General features: G+C 41.2%; 3 protein-coding genes across 3 annotated transcripts; all 3 read right to left on the minus strand.

Moving 5' to 3' along the window:
- Positions 1 to 1,311: 1,311 nt before the first annotated feature.
- Positions 1,312 to 6,855, minus strand: LOC309326883 (olfactory receptor 11H6-like; the record flags this gene model as incomplete). The annotated part of the gene is made up of 3 exons (XM_081835915.1): positions 1,312 to 1,317; positions 1,953 to 1,988; positions 5,965 to 6,855. The coding sequence occupies 3 exons, from the start codon at positions 6,853 to 6,855 to the stop codon at positions 1,312 to 1,314; spliced, it is 933 nt and encodes a 310-aa protein (XP_081692041.1).
- On the minus strand, positions 2,702 to 3,661 carry LOC309326611 (olfactory receptor 11G2-like; the record flags this gene model as incomplete). The annotated part of the gene is made up of 1 exon (XM_081835479.1): positions 2,702 to 3,661. One exon carries the CDS (start codon positions 3,659 to 3,661, stop codon positions 2,702 to 2,704), a length of 960 nt encoding a protein of 319 aa, XP_081691605.1.
- Positions 6,856 to 11,641: 4,786 nt separating the features above from the next.
- On the minus strand, positions 11,642 to 12,580 carry LOC309326624 (olfactory receptor 11H6-like; the record flags this gene model as incomplete). The annotated part of the gene is made up of 1 exon (XM_081835494.1): positions 11,642 to 12,580. One exon carries the CDS (start codon positions 12,578 to 12,580, stop codon positions 11,642 to 11,644), a length of 939 nt encoding a protein of 312 aa, XP_081691620.1.
- Between the last annotated feature and the right edge of the window lie 1,355 nt (positions 12,581 to 13,935).

Consider the following 13,935-nt stretch of genomic DNA (forward strand, 5'->3'; position numbering starts at 1 on the left):
CTGAGTATGCATCAACTTGGCCCTCCTCTATCAGTTACCAAGCAATCTGCCTGACAAAAGACTGGCTAGACAGATTCTATAGCAATACTGCATGATGTGTTTAGTTTTTCCACCAGTCCAGAGATTCTTGATCTATCTACCCCTGTAAGTGTAGCTGACAGTTTACACACAACCACAGGGTTACTATTGTATAAACATCCCTACACCAAGAGAAATTAGGGAACAGTCTTTGCTTCAGAGAGCCAGTGTGGTGTAGTGGTTAAGAGCGGTGGACTCATAATCTGGGAAACTGGGTTTGATTCTCTGCTCCTCCACGTGCAGCTGCTGGGTGACCTTGGGCTAGTCACACTTCTCTGAAGTCTCTCAGCCCCACTCACCTCACAGAGTGTTTGTTTGGGGGAGGAAGGGAAAGGAGAATGTTAGCCGCTTTGAGACTCCTTCGGGTAGTGATAAAGCCGGATATCAAATCCAAACTACTACTCTTCTTCTTCTTCTTCTTCTTCTTCTTCTTCTTCTTCTTCTTCTTCTTCTTCTTCCCTTTTCCCTGATGTGCTGCTGTCTAAAAGATTGACATTAGGAATTATCCTACCCCTGGGAATTGAATTTGAAGCAAATCGAGGCTTTGTTCACACTCCCATTTACTGTGCACTCACCACCTTTCCACCGCTTGGTTTTTTTTACATGTTCACACATTATACAAAATAGTATTCTGGAAAAAAGGTAAAGGGACCCCTGACCATTAGGTCCAGTCGTGGCCAACTCTGGGGTTGTGGCGCTAATCTCTCTTTATTGGCCAAGGGAGCCAGAGTACAGCTTCTGGGTCATGTGGCCAGCATGACTTCTGTACTTAGTTATAAAATACTGCAGATGGATGCATTGTTTCTCAAACCAGCTTCAAACCCTTAAGCTGTTCCCAATTCATCTGAACCAAGATTTGAACTCCTTTGCGTAGGTTAAAGACATCCCCACCCTATCAATGCCCCCTAGTGCATACACAAACAGAAACAAATCTGACACTAATGAAGCCATGCTGATGTGAATAGTTAAGGGAGAAACATTGTGCACAAACAGTCCAAGAAACTCGGTGCTGAACTATAATGTGGTAATGAATGCACTCATAGACCTTGGGCTTTGTTTTCCTCTCTTACTGCAGTGATGATACTGAATAATGGCTAGCTGTTGGAAAATCCTTCTCCTTTCAGTGGACCGAACTTGCCCCTTTTTGCTACTTTGCTGCTACCTTGAAAAATGTGTGTGATGACAAACACAATGTTACAGCCAGTCTCCATAGCCATGCAGTGAAAGGAAAGTTTACATCTTTAGAAACAAGCAAGGAACAAACAAAAATCAACAGACAAGAGGCCCAAACCTTACAAAAAAGTTAAAAGATAATTAAGATAATGTTCTTGATATTGCAGAATAGTAGAATATTGCAACAAAGGAAGGTGAAAGTTTGCACTAAGCAATTAAGAATTCTAATTCATCATCAAATACACAGACACATAAACATATAAACACATTCAACATGTACACACATAAGTTGAATATCACTGGAAATGTAAAAACAAATGGTATTTAAGGTTCAAATCTAATTAGTTTTAGTGTGTATATATTTCATTTGATGGAGCACACAAAAACCTTTAGGAAATAATTTTAACTCTGATGGTTACCTCAAGTGTTTTAGGCCTAACATTCCAGTTCCTAAATGGGAAATGGAGTTTCTTGTGGTGTGTTGACAAGACTATATAAATTAAAAATTAATTTTGATTTCTAGTCTCAGATAGATTGATTGTAGGCAACCCTGAGGTGTTTCCTGGCTTGAATCTTGACTGGACAATATAAAATATAGGAGAGGAGATGGTCTGTCTTACTTAACTTGAAATATTAAAGTTTGGAGAGAGTTCTGAAAGACTCGTTTTGTCCTATTTTGTCTCAACACCTCATCTTATTACCTTTCTTTCCTGAAACCTGCCCATAGCCTCTTTCACCTGATTGTTCCTCAGATAGTAGATTAGAGAGTTAAAGAAGGGCGTAATAGCTGTGTAGAAGTCAGTCACTGGCTTCACAACCTCTGACTGACTTCCTGTACCTGGTATACAATACATCTACAATCGTGGTGTGGTCCTCCTTTCCATAAGAAATTGTTCATTCCAGAAACACCTTAACCAGAATCAGTTTTGTTTGGAGGAGAAAAAATCAGACATTTGTGCTATTTTAGCAATATTTGTTTTACTTCCATATATGCAGGTGAACAATAAGTTGAGGCAAGCAGGACACATGTTCCTCCCGAGCAGCAGAAACCCTAAGAGAGACACCCTGCACCACAAGGCCCATTCAGCCTACACTTCCCTCCATGATGGACCTTTCTGCATCTCTCTCTGCCGCTGCTATTTCTTCACACACTCCTACACTTCATCCTTTCAGAGTGGGAACATTAACAGAGGGACTTCCTGTAACATCATCAAAACCCTTAAAGGACTTAAGCGATTTGAGAGGATATGTTCTGCATACACCACAATGTTGATTGATTTAACTTAAAAGAGGGATGTGTACCCCGCTTGTATATCTTGGGATAAATTAACTTGATCTGAGGTTGGTCAAAATGACTCTCAGGGTGCCTTCCAACTCCATGATTCTATGATCTCTTCAAATGGACATGTTGCTTTGTTTTAACTTTATTTCCCCCTCCTACCAGCAATTTTTATACCATGCCCTTTGTCATCAGCAGTCTTGACATTCTCCTTAGCAACTTGCCCAGAGCCTCCCTCACCTGATCATTCCTCAGACAGTAAATCAGCGGGTTCAGAAAAGGCGAAATAGCAGTGTAGAAGAGTGTGGCTGCCTTTGTGGCCCCTGCTTGGCTTTCTCCATGTGGAATTAAATACATAGCTCCCACTGTGCCATAAAAGAGGGTCACCACTAAGAGGTGCATAGATACGGTGGAGAAGGACTTCTGACGACTACCTTTGTCAGAGGACTTTATCAGGGTAAAAATGACTATGCCATATGATAACACAACAAATAATACATTGACTGAAAACAAAACATGTATGATGACCTGGCATATAAAGGGAACACTTCCAAGAGGAGGACAGGCCAAGGACAGAATTGGCACAGGGTCACACACAAAATGGTCAATGATGTTAGGTCCGCAGAAGGTTAGCTTGGAGATCAAAGTAGCTGGGACTATATAAGCCAGAAAGCCAAGGACCCAACAGGCAGCCACCAGGGAATAGCAGGAATTTGGGGACATAATTTGTGGGTAGCGTAGTGGGTGGCAGATGGCCAAGTATCGGTCCAAAGCCATGGCTGACAGGAAGAAGAATTCAGTGCTGCCAAGTGAGAATAAGAAGTAGAACTGGAGGATGCAGGCATGGAAGGAGATGAGCCCAGGAGGAGACACCAGGTCAAAGAGCATATGGGGCACAGTTGTGGTCACGTAGCATATCTCCAGCCAGGAGAAGTTGCTCAGCAAGATGTACATGGGGAGCTGGGCTAAGTGAGCATCAAAGAAAACCACTGTGATAATGGTGATGTTCTCAACTAAAGTGACGATATAGAGGATGGTAAAAACAATGAGGAGCACTAATTGCTTCTCCTTCTCAACTCCAAATCCCAACAAGATGAATTCCTGCACTGTGGTACCATTGACTATCTCCATCTGGAATCAAAAAACAGAAGCAGTATCATACACCTTCAGAGAAGTATCGGTTTTCTTCACCTACCATCAGCCTGTCTGCCTGTTTCCACCTGTTTCCACCAACAGATAAAGGGAACACTTCCAAACAGCTATGAAATTTAGGGAGTGCAGTAGGGCCTTCCTTCCTTGCACTGTGTGTAGCAGATCACAAGTGAACAGTGTTCAGAAGCAATATTTTTTTCTGATTAGCTATAATTTTAAAATGGAATAAGAGCAAATGGACTTAAAAGCAGAATGGTATAGGGAAATATATTTCAGAATAGTTCTAGCAACTTTGCCATGAACAGCTTGTCCCCAAATGCACTGAATTCTTTCAACTGCCCTGCCACAAACACACACTGAGAGACACACAGAGAAAGAGAGAGGCAGGCTACTAAACCCAGGAATGGCATTGAGCCAAATCACAAAATTCAATACAGTGGTACCTCGGGTTAGGAACTTAATTCGTTCTAGAGGTCCGTTCTTAACCTGAAACTGTCCTTAACCTGAGGTACCACTTTAGCTAATGGGGCCTCCTGTTGCCACTGCCGCTGCCGTGTGATTTCTGTTCTCATCCTGAAGTAAAGTTCTTAAGCCAAGGTACTATTTCTGGGTTAATGGAGTCTGTAACCTGCAGCATCTGTAACCCGAGGTACCACGTATATAGTATTTTTTAAATGTGGGTGTGGGGGGGGTTGTGTGGGTGGGTGTGAGAGGAACGAGACTGATAAATACTTTATCTAAATCTGGTTATGAGTGAAGTATGTTAAGGGATGGTGCATTGATTCTCTGGGACATTTTACTGTTTGAAGAACATCAAATTACCTCACCCACTATGCTAGGGTCAACACTTTGATTTTGCATATAATTCTTAATAAATTTTTGCTTTACAATTTAAAGTACTCATTTTTACATCCTTAAGATATCAATGACTTCCCTTCTTCTCTTTCCATGGCTCATTTTACATATCATAAATCCCTGCATATTCTACAGAAACTATACCATTCAGTATTCCATTATTACTTCCATCATAACTTATTTACACTGTTGAATTTATCTTAATGCTGCCAGTGTTTTCAGCTGTACACAGTTATTTCCCATATCTTCAATAAACGTTTTCCAGTCTTCTCTAAACATATGTTCTTCTTGTTCTCTTATTCTGTATCTGCAAGCTGCTCATATTCTGTCAACTTAAGTTGCCACTCTTCTTTGGTCGGGACCTTGCTAGTTTTCCATTTTGGGGCTAACAAAAAAAAAAATCTGGCACCTGAAATAGCCTTTGTCGCTTTGCTCAATTGTAGGGCCAGCCCTATGATAACAAAATAGCTCCTAAAATATACATTAATTTGATTTCATCAAATTTAATTAGATGTAAATGCATTTAATCTCAAATTCCTTTCCCTTATAATTATCTGAGGGTTTCAGCATCTAACTTTTTACATGTGCTGTGTTAACTGAAAACAACAGGAATATTTAGAAAATTAAATTTCAGATTATGTTTTTAAATTAATTTTCATAAAAATAATGTGTGTCAAAATATTACACACACACACACACACACACAATTAATTAAACTACAACAGGCTTCAGAACATCTCAGATATTTGTTGTATATTTGTTTGACGCTGCTGTTGTCCTGGGCACTTAATGTTGAATGATGGTCCTTGTGGAGCTGCAATTTGGCATAGTGTGTTGGTTGGCCCATGTAATCTACAGGATTAGGAACTATCTCCTTCTTGGGTTGGCATTCTACCTCTGATGCAAGTTCCCACCCAGGTATCTTGTGCTTCCATCAGAAATCCAGTTTATCTCCCTTAATAGCTAGCAGTTTGTTTTCACCATTTGTTAGAAATGCTTACCCCAAGTCTTCTCTCAGAATTTGGCAAGGAAGAATACTCCTCTCCTTGTTTTATATTGTCACACACATTCGGAATTGCAGGAGTGAATGAAATAAATGACCATAACGTGGGTGTGGAATCAGAAAGAGTCCAAATATCTCTGTGTGAATTCAGGCACACCAATGCTTCAATGCCACTCATTATTTCTGGCTGCAGTTTTAATCACTGACTGGCTCAACTCTTGGGAACACCTCTCTCAGGAACTAAGCTATCTGCCAACACACAGTAGCATCTCTGGGGAGACACAATGCCACCCCATTTCTCCTCTCCTTACTAGGTTGCATAATTCTACTCTGTGTTCTTTCTTTGTTCTATATTATGCTGTGCTGCTAATTCAAGTCGTGCTGTGGTCTCTCTTTCCATAAGCAATGCTTCATTCCGGAACACCTGATTGTTCCTCAGACAGTAGATTAGAGGGTTAAGGAAGGGTGTAATAGCTGTGTAGAAGACAGTCACTGCCTTCACAACCTCTGACTGACTTTCTCCACCTGGAATACAATACATCGCTCCTACTGTGCCATAGAAAAGTGTTGCCACCATTATATGAAAAGATATGGTGGAGAAGGCCTTCCTTCGACTGCCTTGGCTAGATGTGTTTATAAGATTAAGAATCACTAAGGCGTAGGATAGCACAACAAAGAAGATGTTGCTTAAAAACAGAGTATTAATGAAAATTTTGCAGACAACAGAAATGTTCCCAAGAGGAGGGCAGGCCAAGGATAGAATTGGACCAAGATCACACATAAAATGGTCAATAACATTAGGACCACAGAAGGACAACTTTGAGATTAAAATAACTGGAATGATGTAGCCCAGGAAGCCTCCAGTCCAACATGAACCCACCAGGGCATAACAGGAATGCCGGGACATAAGTTGTGGGTAGCGCAGAGGATGGCAGATGGCCAAATACCGATCCAAAGCCATGGCTGAGAGGAAGAAGGTTTCTGTGCAGCCAAATGAGAAGAAGAAGTAGAACTGAAGGAAGCACTCATGGAAAGAAATTGCCCCATGATGGGATGCCAGGTCAAAGAGCATACGGGGCACAGTGGTAGATACATAGCACATCTCCATCCAGGAAAAGTTGCTGAGCAGGATGTACATGGGAAGCTGGGCCAAGTGGTTATCGAGGAACACCACTGTGATAATGGTGATATTCTCAGCCAAAGTGAGCATGTAAAGAACGGTGAAAAACACAAAGAGCAAAAATTGTTTCTGTGACTCAACTCTAAATCCCAGCAAAATGAATTCTTGGACTGTGGTTCCATTGGCTATCTCCATCTGGAAACACACAACAGAAGAATTGTCACATACTGTATGGAGGTGTTAAAAGTATGTGTACCCTTTTGGTTTCTCCTGAAAGACAAAGGCTTAAGCAGGCATGTCACCAGGTAGCACAGTGTGGTGTTCCTTCTCCACCTACTTGTGGTACAGATCTTTTGTGATTACTCCTCAAGAGCAACTATTTTTCAGATTGACTCTAAATTATATCAAAAGTCTAACTCCCAAGAATGAATTTACAAAATACTCAGCTATTTCCTATCAGATTTCTGAGAGAGATTCTCCTTGAACCTGGGATGTGTTTCCATGGGAACTAGATATTAACTGTATTCCTTAAAATATAGATGGGATAAACTGTCAATTTTGGTTTCTCCATTTCTTTTTTTCAAACTTACATTCAGTTTTCCACATTTTCACACCAGTTTGTGATTATTATTTCTAAGTCCTCGTGAAAAATCACCAGCATTTTAGTGCTAATATTTCCTAATATATACTTTCTATCAATTGTTTCTTAGCATGCACATTTTTGCAAAGCAATTTCACCCAATATAATACATGTTTGCATCTTATTTCCACTAATATATGCATTTTATATGCACTTTACCCTGGTATATGTATTTTTCTACACATTACTTGTCCAGATTGAACTGCAAAATTTGGTTCATTAAAAGTTCTCCTTTTAATGTACATTGAATTGAATTTTTCACCCATTCCTAACTGCTGCCCTTAAATCCTTAGGGATATCTAAAAGGGGGCATAAGGCAGAGCTTTCCCTGCCAACTAAGAAAGGGGTAATCCTGGTGCCTTTGAAGGAAACAAAGGGATCAGCTTTCTTCCCACCCAGCTTTCCATTATCTTGGTAATAGGCCCCATATCTGAACTTCCGTAGGTCGCAGTATGTTTCCTCCGTCCAGCAAAAGGCTTACCCTAAGTCTTGTGTCAGAATCTTGTGAGAGGAATGCTGCTCTCTGAACACTATTGACACTCATCTACAGCATTGATGGAGCAAAAGATGTAAAGACATAATGGTTTGGTGAAAGAAAGCTTCAAGATACATGTCCTTGGGCATGCAGGCAGACCAAAGCTTCAATCCCACTGAATAGTTCTGGCTCTATTTTTAATCACTGACTGACACAACCCTTGGGAAGATCTCTCTAAGGAACTAAGCTATTTCTCAATAAAGCATCTCTGGGAGATGCAATTCCACCTTATTCCCCCCTCTCCTAACTATGTTGCATGGATTCTTCTCTCTGTTTCTTCTTTGTTCTATATTAAGTTGTGTTAATTCAAGTTGTTGTTTGCTTCCTCTTTACCCAAGCAAAGAGGCATCTTGACTGGGACTCATTTCCTTTGGGGGAGAGAACCCTACCAATTATGATGTTTTGGCAAGGTCTACTTTACAAATGAAGGCAAGCAGGCATGTTGCCTACAGCCCTTGCAATGGTTTACTTGGTTGCCATATTCAGGGCCAGGGAGGAATTTTCTCCAGCAAGTAAATTGGCTGGCTTGTACACTTTTGCATATCTCAGCAAGCTCCACAACTTAGTTGGATAAGGCATTGGGCTGGATCCTTAGTCACATGGGTATCCCATTAGAAAGGGATGCAGGTAGCACCGTAGTCTAAACCACTGATCCTCTTGGGCTTGCAGTTCGAATCCTTGTGAAGGGGTAAGCTCCCGTTGCTCTGTCCCAGCTCCTGCCAACCTAGCAGTTCAAAAGCACACCAGTGCAAGTGGACAAATAGGTATCACTGTGGTGGGAAAGTTAATGGCGTTTCCATGCGCTCTGGTTTCCATCACGGTATTCTGTTGTGCCAGAAGTGGTTTAGTCATGCTGGCCACATGACCCAGAAAACTGTCCATGGACAAACACCAGCTCCCTTAGTCTGAAAGCGAGATGAACACCGCAACCCCATAGTCGCCTTTGACTGCACTTAACTGTCTAGGGGTCCTTTGCTTTTACCTTTTTATCCAGGAGGGTTGTTTCTATCTGGGGGTCCACTGGGGGACCGATGGGCCAGTACAACTTTCCCACTGGCAGCCTGTGCAGGGTTGTGACATCTAGTCTATATTGGGGGTGACATCCCACTGCAAGGTTGACTCCACCAGGTTCCTATCAGGTGGGCTGCTTGATGCTGGATACATGTCCAATGCCTTTTCCAAACCTATTCTTTCCCGTAACCAATAAAGTTCTGACCCAGTTCAACCAAATAGCAGTCTCCTGTGTTCATTCTTTTGGCCCTCCCTTCCCCTATTACGGCTGTTATACCCTTGTGCTGGCAATCCAAGGATACATTCTAGCCAGACAAAAATATTCAAGAAGGGTATGAGACCATATAACACAGGTGCTGAAAGACCTACATTGGCTCCCAGTTTGTTTCCGGGCACAATTCAAAGTGCTGGTGCTAAATGGCCTCAGCCCAGTATACCTGAAGGAGCGTCTTCACCCCCATCATTCAGCTTGGACACTGAAGTCCATCTCCAAGGGCCTTCTGGCAGTTCCCTTCCAGTTAGAAGTGAGGTTACAGGGAACCAGGCAGAGGGCCTTCTTAGTAATGGCGTCTACCCTGTGGAACTCCCTTCCATCAGATGTCAAGGAAATAAACAACTATCTGACTTTCAGAAGACATCTGAAGGCAGCCCTGTTTAGGGAAGTTTTTAATGTTTGATATTTTATTGTGTTTTTAATATTCTTTTGGAAGCCGCCTTGTTGTGGTTGTTGTTGAGCAGGGGTGATGTAGGGTAAGCGCATAGGGTAAGGGTTGTGGCTAAAGATGACTGTGGCCTACAGAGAGTACCAGGGACCATATAGCAAGTGTTTCCAAACTGTGGTCTGCAGACTGTTGCAAACACTTCCCTCACTCCTTCACCCAGTGAGATTCACACTGATTCCCAGAGAATTGCTAATGAAGGACTTGGGGGAAAAGCAGTCAACAAAATAAAAAGTGGCATAAACATCACTGAAAAGCATTCTATTTATTGTTTCATTGTTTTATTTTTTTTCTGCCCCACTTTGATATTAAATATCAAACTTTATTACAAAAGTAAATATATATTACTCCCATGAATAATATTCCAGGATTCAGATTACATTTATTTAAAATACAATGTAACATATACATAGAATTAAGAGTATCTTATTTAACATAATATTCAATCTACTATAATATATAAAATTAGTCTTTCATTTACAACATTCATTACTTTCTATAACCTATAATCAAAACAAACAACCCCATCCATTTGATCCACATTTCATTTTTTCTCATTTCATGCATCCCTTTTTCAATCAATTCTGTTTGCCCTTTAAAAAGACCAATAACTGAATGTTGGCCTACCCAAAACTTGTCCAGTTTTCTTTGACCTTTTATTACTTGAAGTCTGTGGCAGTCTTTCCAATACAGGCATTAGCCAAACTTTACATTAGCAATGTTGAAGACTTATGTACTTAATTTTGTTGAGCTTTTCCTTCCCCTTCAGTTCTTTATTACTATATTCAAATAAGTTGAGCAAGACCAAGATAGGCGCAATTTTATTTCTTGTTTTACTGTTTCTGAGATTTCTGCAAAAACTTTCTTCAATTTTTTCAACTTCTGGGCACTGCCACCACATGTTTAGGTAGTTGCCTATCATTTGTCACTCTCCAGCATATTGGAGAGGAGCCTGGGTTGACGAAAGCCAATTGCCTACATGTCAAATACCAAAAATGTGTTAATTTAACAGCCTTGCAAATGCTGCTATTGATATGTAAGGTGTGGTCCATCACCTAGCCCTCTAAAACTTCTACCTCATCCTTTCTTGGTTTGGGAATGATCCAATATTTCTGTATCTCAAGGGCTCACAGAAAGCTGTTCCAGCCAACCAATGACCTGATGCAGAGTCATTGGTGCAAGGAGGTTTCATTATATTTTAAAGGTTTGCTCAAGTTTTAATTCAAAAAAGGAGGACTCATGGGATTTTTTTCCCCAAATGAGGGCCCCATCTACTGATATTAACATCCAAGAATGTTTTAGAGTCATATGAGTTCTAAAGGCAACTGGATTTTGAACCAGCTGAAGTTGCAAAGTCTTCAAAGGCAGCCCTACTTTAGTGCTTTGTTGCTGTAATCCAGTTTAGAAATTACCAGAGCACGGAGTATCATGACCAAGTCATTTCTGTCCCAAAGGGCCCATACCTGATGAACTAGATGGAGCAGTAGATAGGCACTTCTAGCTGCTGGTGGTACCTGGGACTCAAGTGACAATGGTGGATCCAGGATTTGCTTAAGAAAGAGATGCATTGCCATTTCCTTCAAGGGAGATGGCACTCTGCCCTCCACCAGCATAGCAGTGATTAGTCCTTCTACCCACCCCAGTATAAATCAATAATAAATTTACCCAACTCCCACCTCAATTACACAGTAGCAGCAATAGGAACATTTAAAGCTACCTTAGACTAAGTCAGATAACTGGTCCATGTAATACATTGACTGGCAGCAGCTCTCCAGGATTTCAGGCAAGAGTCTCTCCCAGCTACATGGAGATGCCAGGAATAAGGCAGAATCCCTTTGCATGCAAAAGCTAGAACCCTTCCCCCAAACAAAGTGGCAGTAATAAAATAACATGGATCACAAAATGATTGCTCTTCGTCTTGTTACAGTTAATTTATATATTGAATTCTATACCGCAGTCTCGAAACATTCTACACATGAGATAATTAAAAGAAGTTAAAAACACAAAACAACAAATAAACACTCCTACCTTTGGCTTTTATTCCAGATAAAATACCTCCATTTCTCCTCCACTTTCCTACATCACCCTCTTTGTTCTCAAGAACCGGAACAATGCTTCCTTCACCTGATCATTCCTGAGACAATAGATGAGGGGGTTGAGCATAGGAGCAAAGGCAGTATAGAAGAGGGCCATCACTTTAGCATTGTTGCTATGACTCTCTCCACTGTGCCCTATATACATAGCTGCGACCGATCCATAAAAGAGTGTCACCACTGCTAGGTGGGAAGACACTGTAGAAAAACCCTTGATACCAGTGCTCTCCTTGGATCTTTTTGCCAGGGTGAATACTACACATGCATAGGAGACCACAATGAACAGGAAAGTAACCAGAATCACAGAAGAGCTGACAAGGAAGCAGAAGAGGGGGAGGTGTCCCAGGGGAGGACAGGCCACAGCAAGGAGTTGACCAGAGTCACACACAAAGTGATCAAGTATATTGGAGCCACAGAAGGACAACCTGGAGATCAAAAACACTGGTACAATGTAGCATAGGAAACCGAAAATCCAACATGCAGCCACCAGGACATAGCAGAAATCTGGGGTCATAATTTGTGGGTAGCGCAGTGGGTGGCAGATGGCCAAAAACCGGTCCAAAGCCATGGCTGAGAGGAACAGGCATTCAGAAGTACCAAGGGAGAAATAGATGTAAAACTGGAGGAAGCAAGCATGGAAGGAGATGACCCCACCTGGGAAGGACAAGTCAAAGAGCATCCGTGGTGCAGTGGACGTCACATAAAACATCTCCAGCCAGGAGAAGTTGCTCAGCAAGATGTACATGGGCAGGCGAGCCAGGCGAGCATCATGAACCACTATCATGATGATGATGAAGTTCTCAGCCAACGTGAGGGTGTAGACTGCTGTGAAGAAGATGAGAAGGAGTAGGCGTCCTTGTGGTCCAACTTGGAAGCCCACCAGAATGAATTCCTGCACCATGGTCCCATTGGCCAGCTCCATCTGGATCACACACAAAAACGCCTGGACGCTAGTCTTGCATTTTCAGTGGTAAACTAAGGCTATCTAATGTTTGGAATGGAGAAAGCCTTTGTGCTGGGTGGACGAAGGGAAAGTTAACAATTTCGTTTACCTATCATTGAAGTGGCAGGGGAGGGCTGACTTCACTTCTGAGTGATGTATTCCTTTCGAATCCTTTTTTAATCTACTAATATGCTTTAAACATTGAGGTGGCAGGGGTGGGCTGACTTCAGAATCATTTTTTCCTTTAGATTCCTTTTTAATCTACTAATATGCTTTAAATATAGCAGGCAAAGTTCACATTGAGGATCTCTGGACAATTATACAATGGCTTTCAGGCACTCCTGAGAATGCAGTTTTGCTTGAGAATATAAATAACTTTCTGAATCAGTAGTCAGGTCCAGTATTCTTTACAAACCTCCTAGTAATCAACACTCACTGATGGTCAACGCGAAACTGACCAAAAATCTCTCAGCCTTCTTTCTACCCAAACATTGTTTATGTTAAGCAAGTAGAATATAACAATATGAATTTGTTTCAGCTGTCTTTGTCCTCTGAAGCATCAAAAGTACTGGAATTGTCACAGGATGCATCTTAAAAAACCTAGCCTTCTAAAATTCTCACCACACCCTTTCTTGGTTTGGGAATAACCCAATGTTTCTGTACCTTAATAGCACACAGAAACCTCCTCCAACAAACCAAAGACCTGGTGCAAATAAAGTCCCAGTATTCATGGTGCTCAGATACTTCATTCTTTAGCTCAGGGCTGACTTTGGTAGTTGAGAAAGAAAAGACTGCATTTATTTTAAAGGTTTGCTGAAATTTTCATTCAAGATAGGAAGGACTCTTGGGAACTTGCCTATCAAGGCTAATTGTTTCCCTTCAAAACAAGGTCTCCTTGGGGATTTCTGAAGAATTTGTAATGTATAGTAGCTTTGTTTACTTACGTGCTGAATCCTCCACATTGGATGAATTGGGAACTACTGGTATTTGCTCTCTTTTTCTTTTTCTTTTTTTCTTAAGTAAAATTGATTTCTGTTTAAATAAAGCTTAAAATACAGACAGCAAAAAAGGTAGAACACAAACAACAAATAAAACAAGACCACTGGTTAAGGGAAATAAGAAAGTCACTGATTAGACTCCTTAGAGAATTGTGTGGAAACCTGGGGGACAATTAGAGTAAAACAGTCTAAGGAGGAATTTGCAAACTATTGAGGATGTTTGGTTGTGTAAGTTATATAGCCAGATCATTGTCTGAAAACAAATGTTTTGGGGTTTTTTTTAGGTGAAGGGGCAAGGCTCAAAGGCAGAGTACATGCTTGAATGCAAAGGGTCCC

This window comes from Podarcis erhardii (genome assembly GCF_964252035.2).
Source record: "Podarcis erhardii genome assembly, chromosome: 13".
NCBI lineage: Eukaryota > Metazoa > Chordata > Lepidosauria > Squamata > Lacertidae > Podarcis > Podarcis erhardii.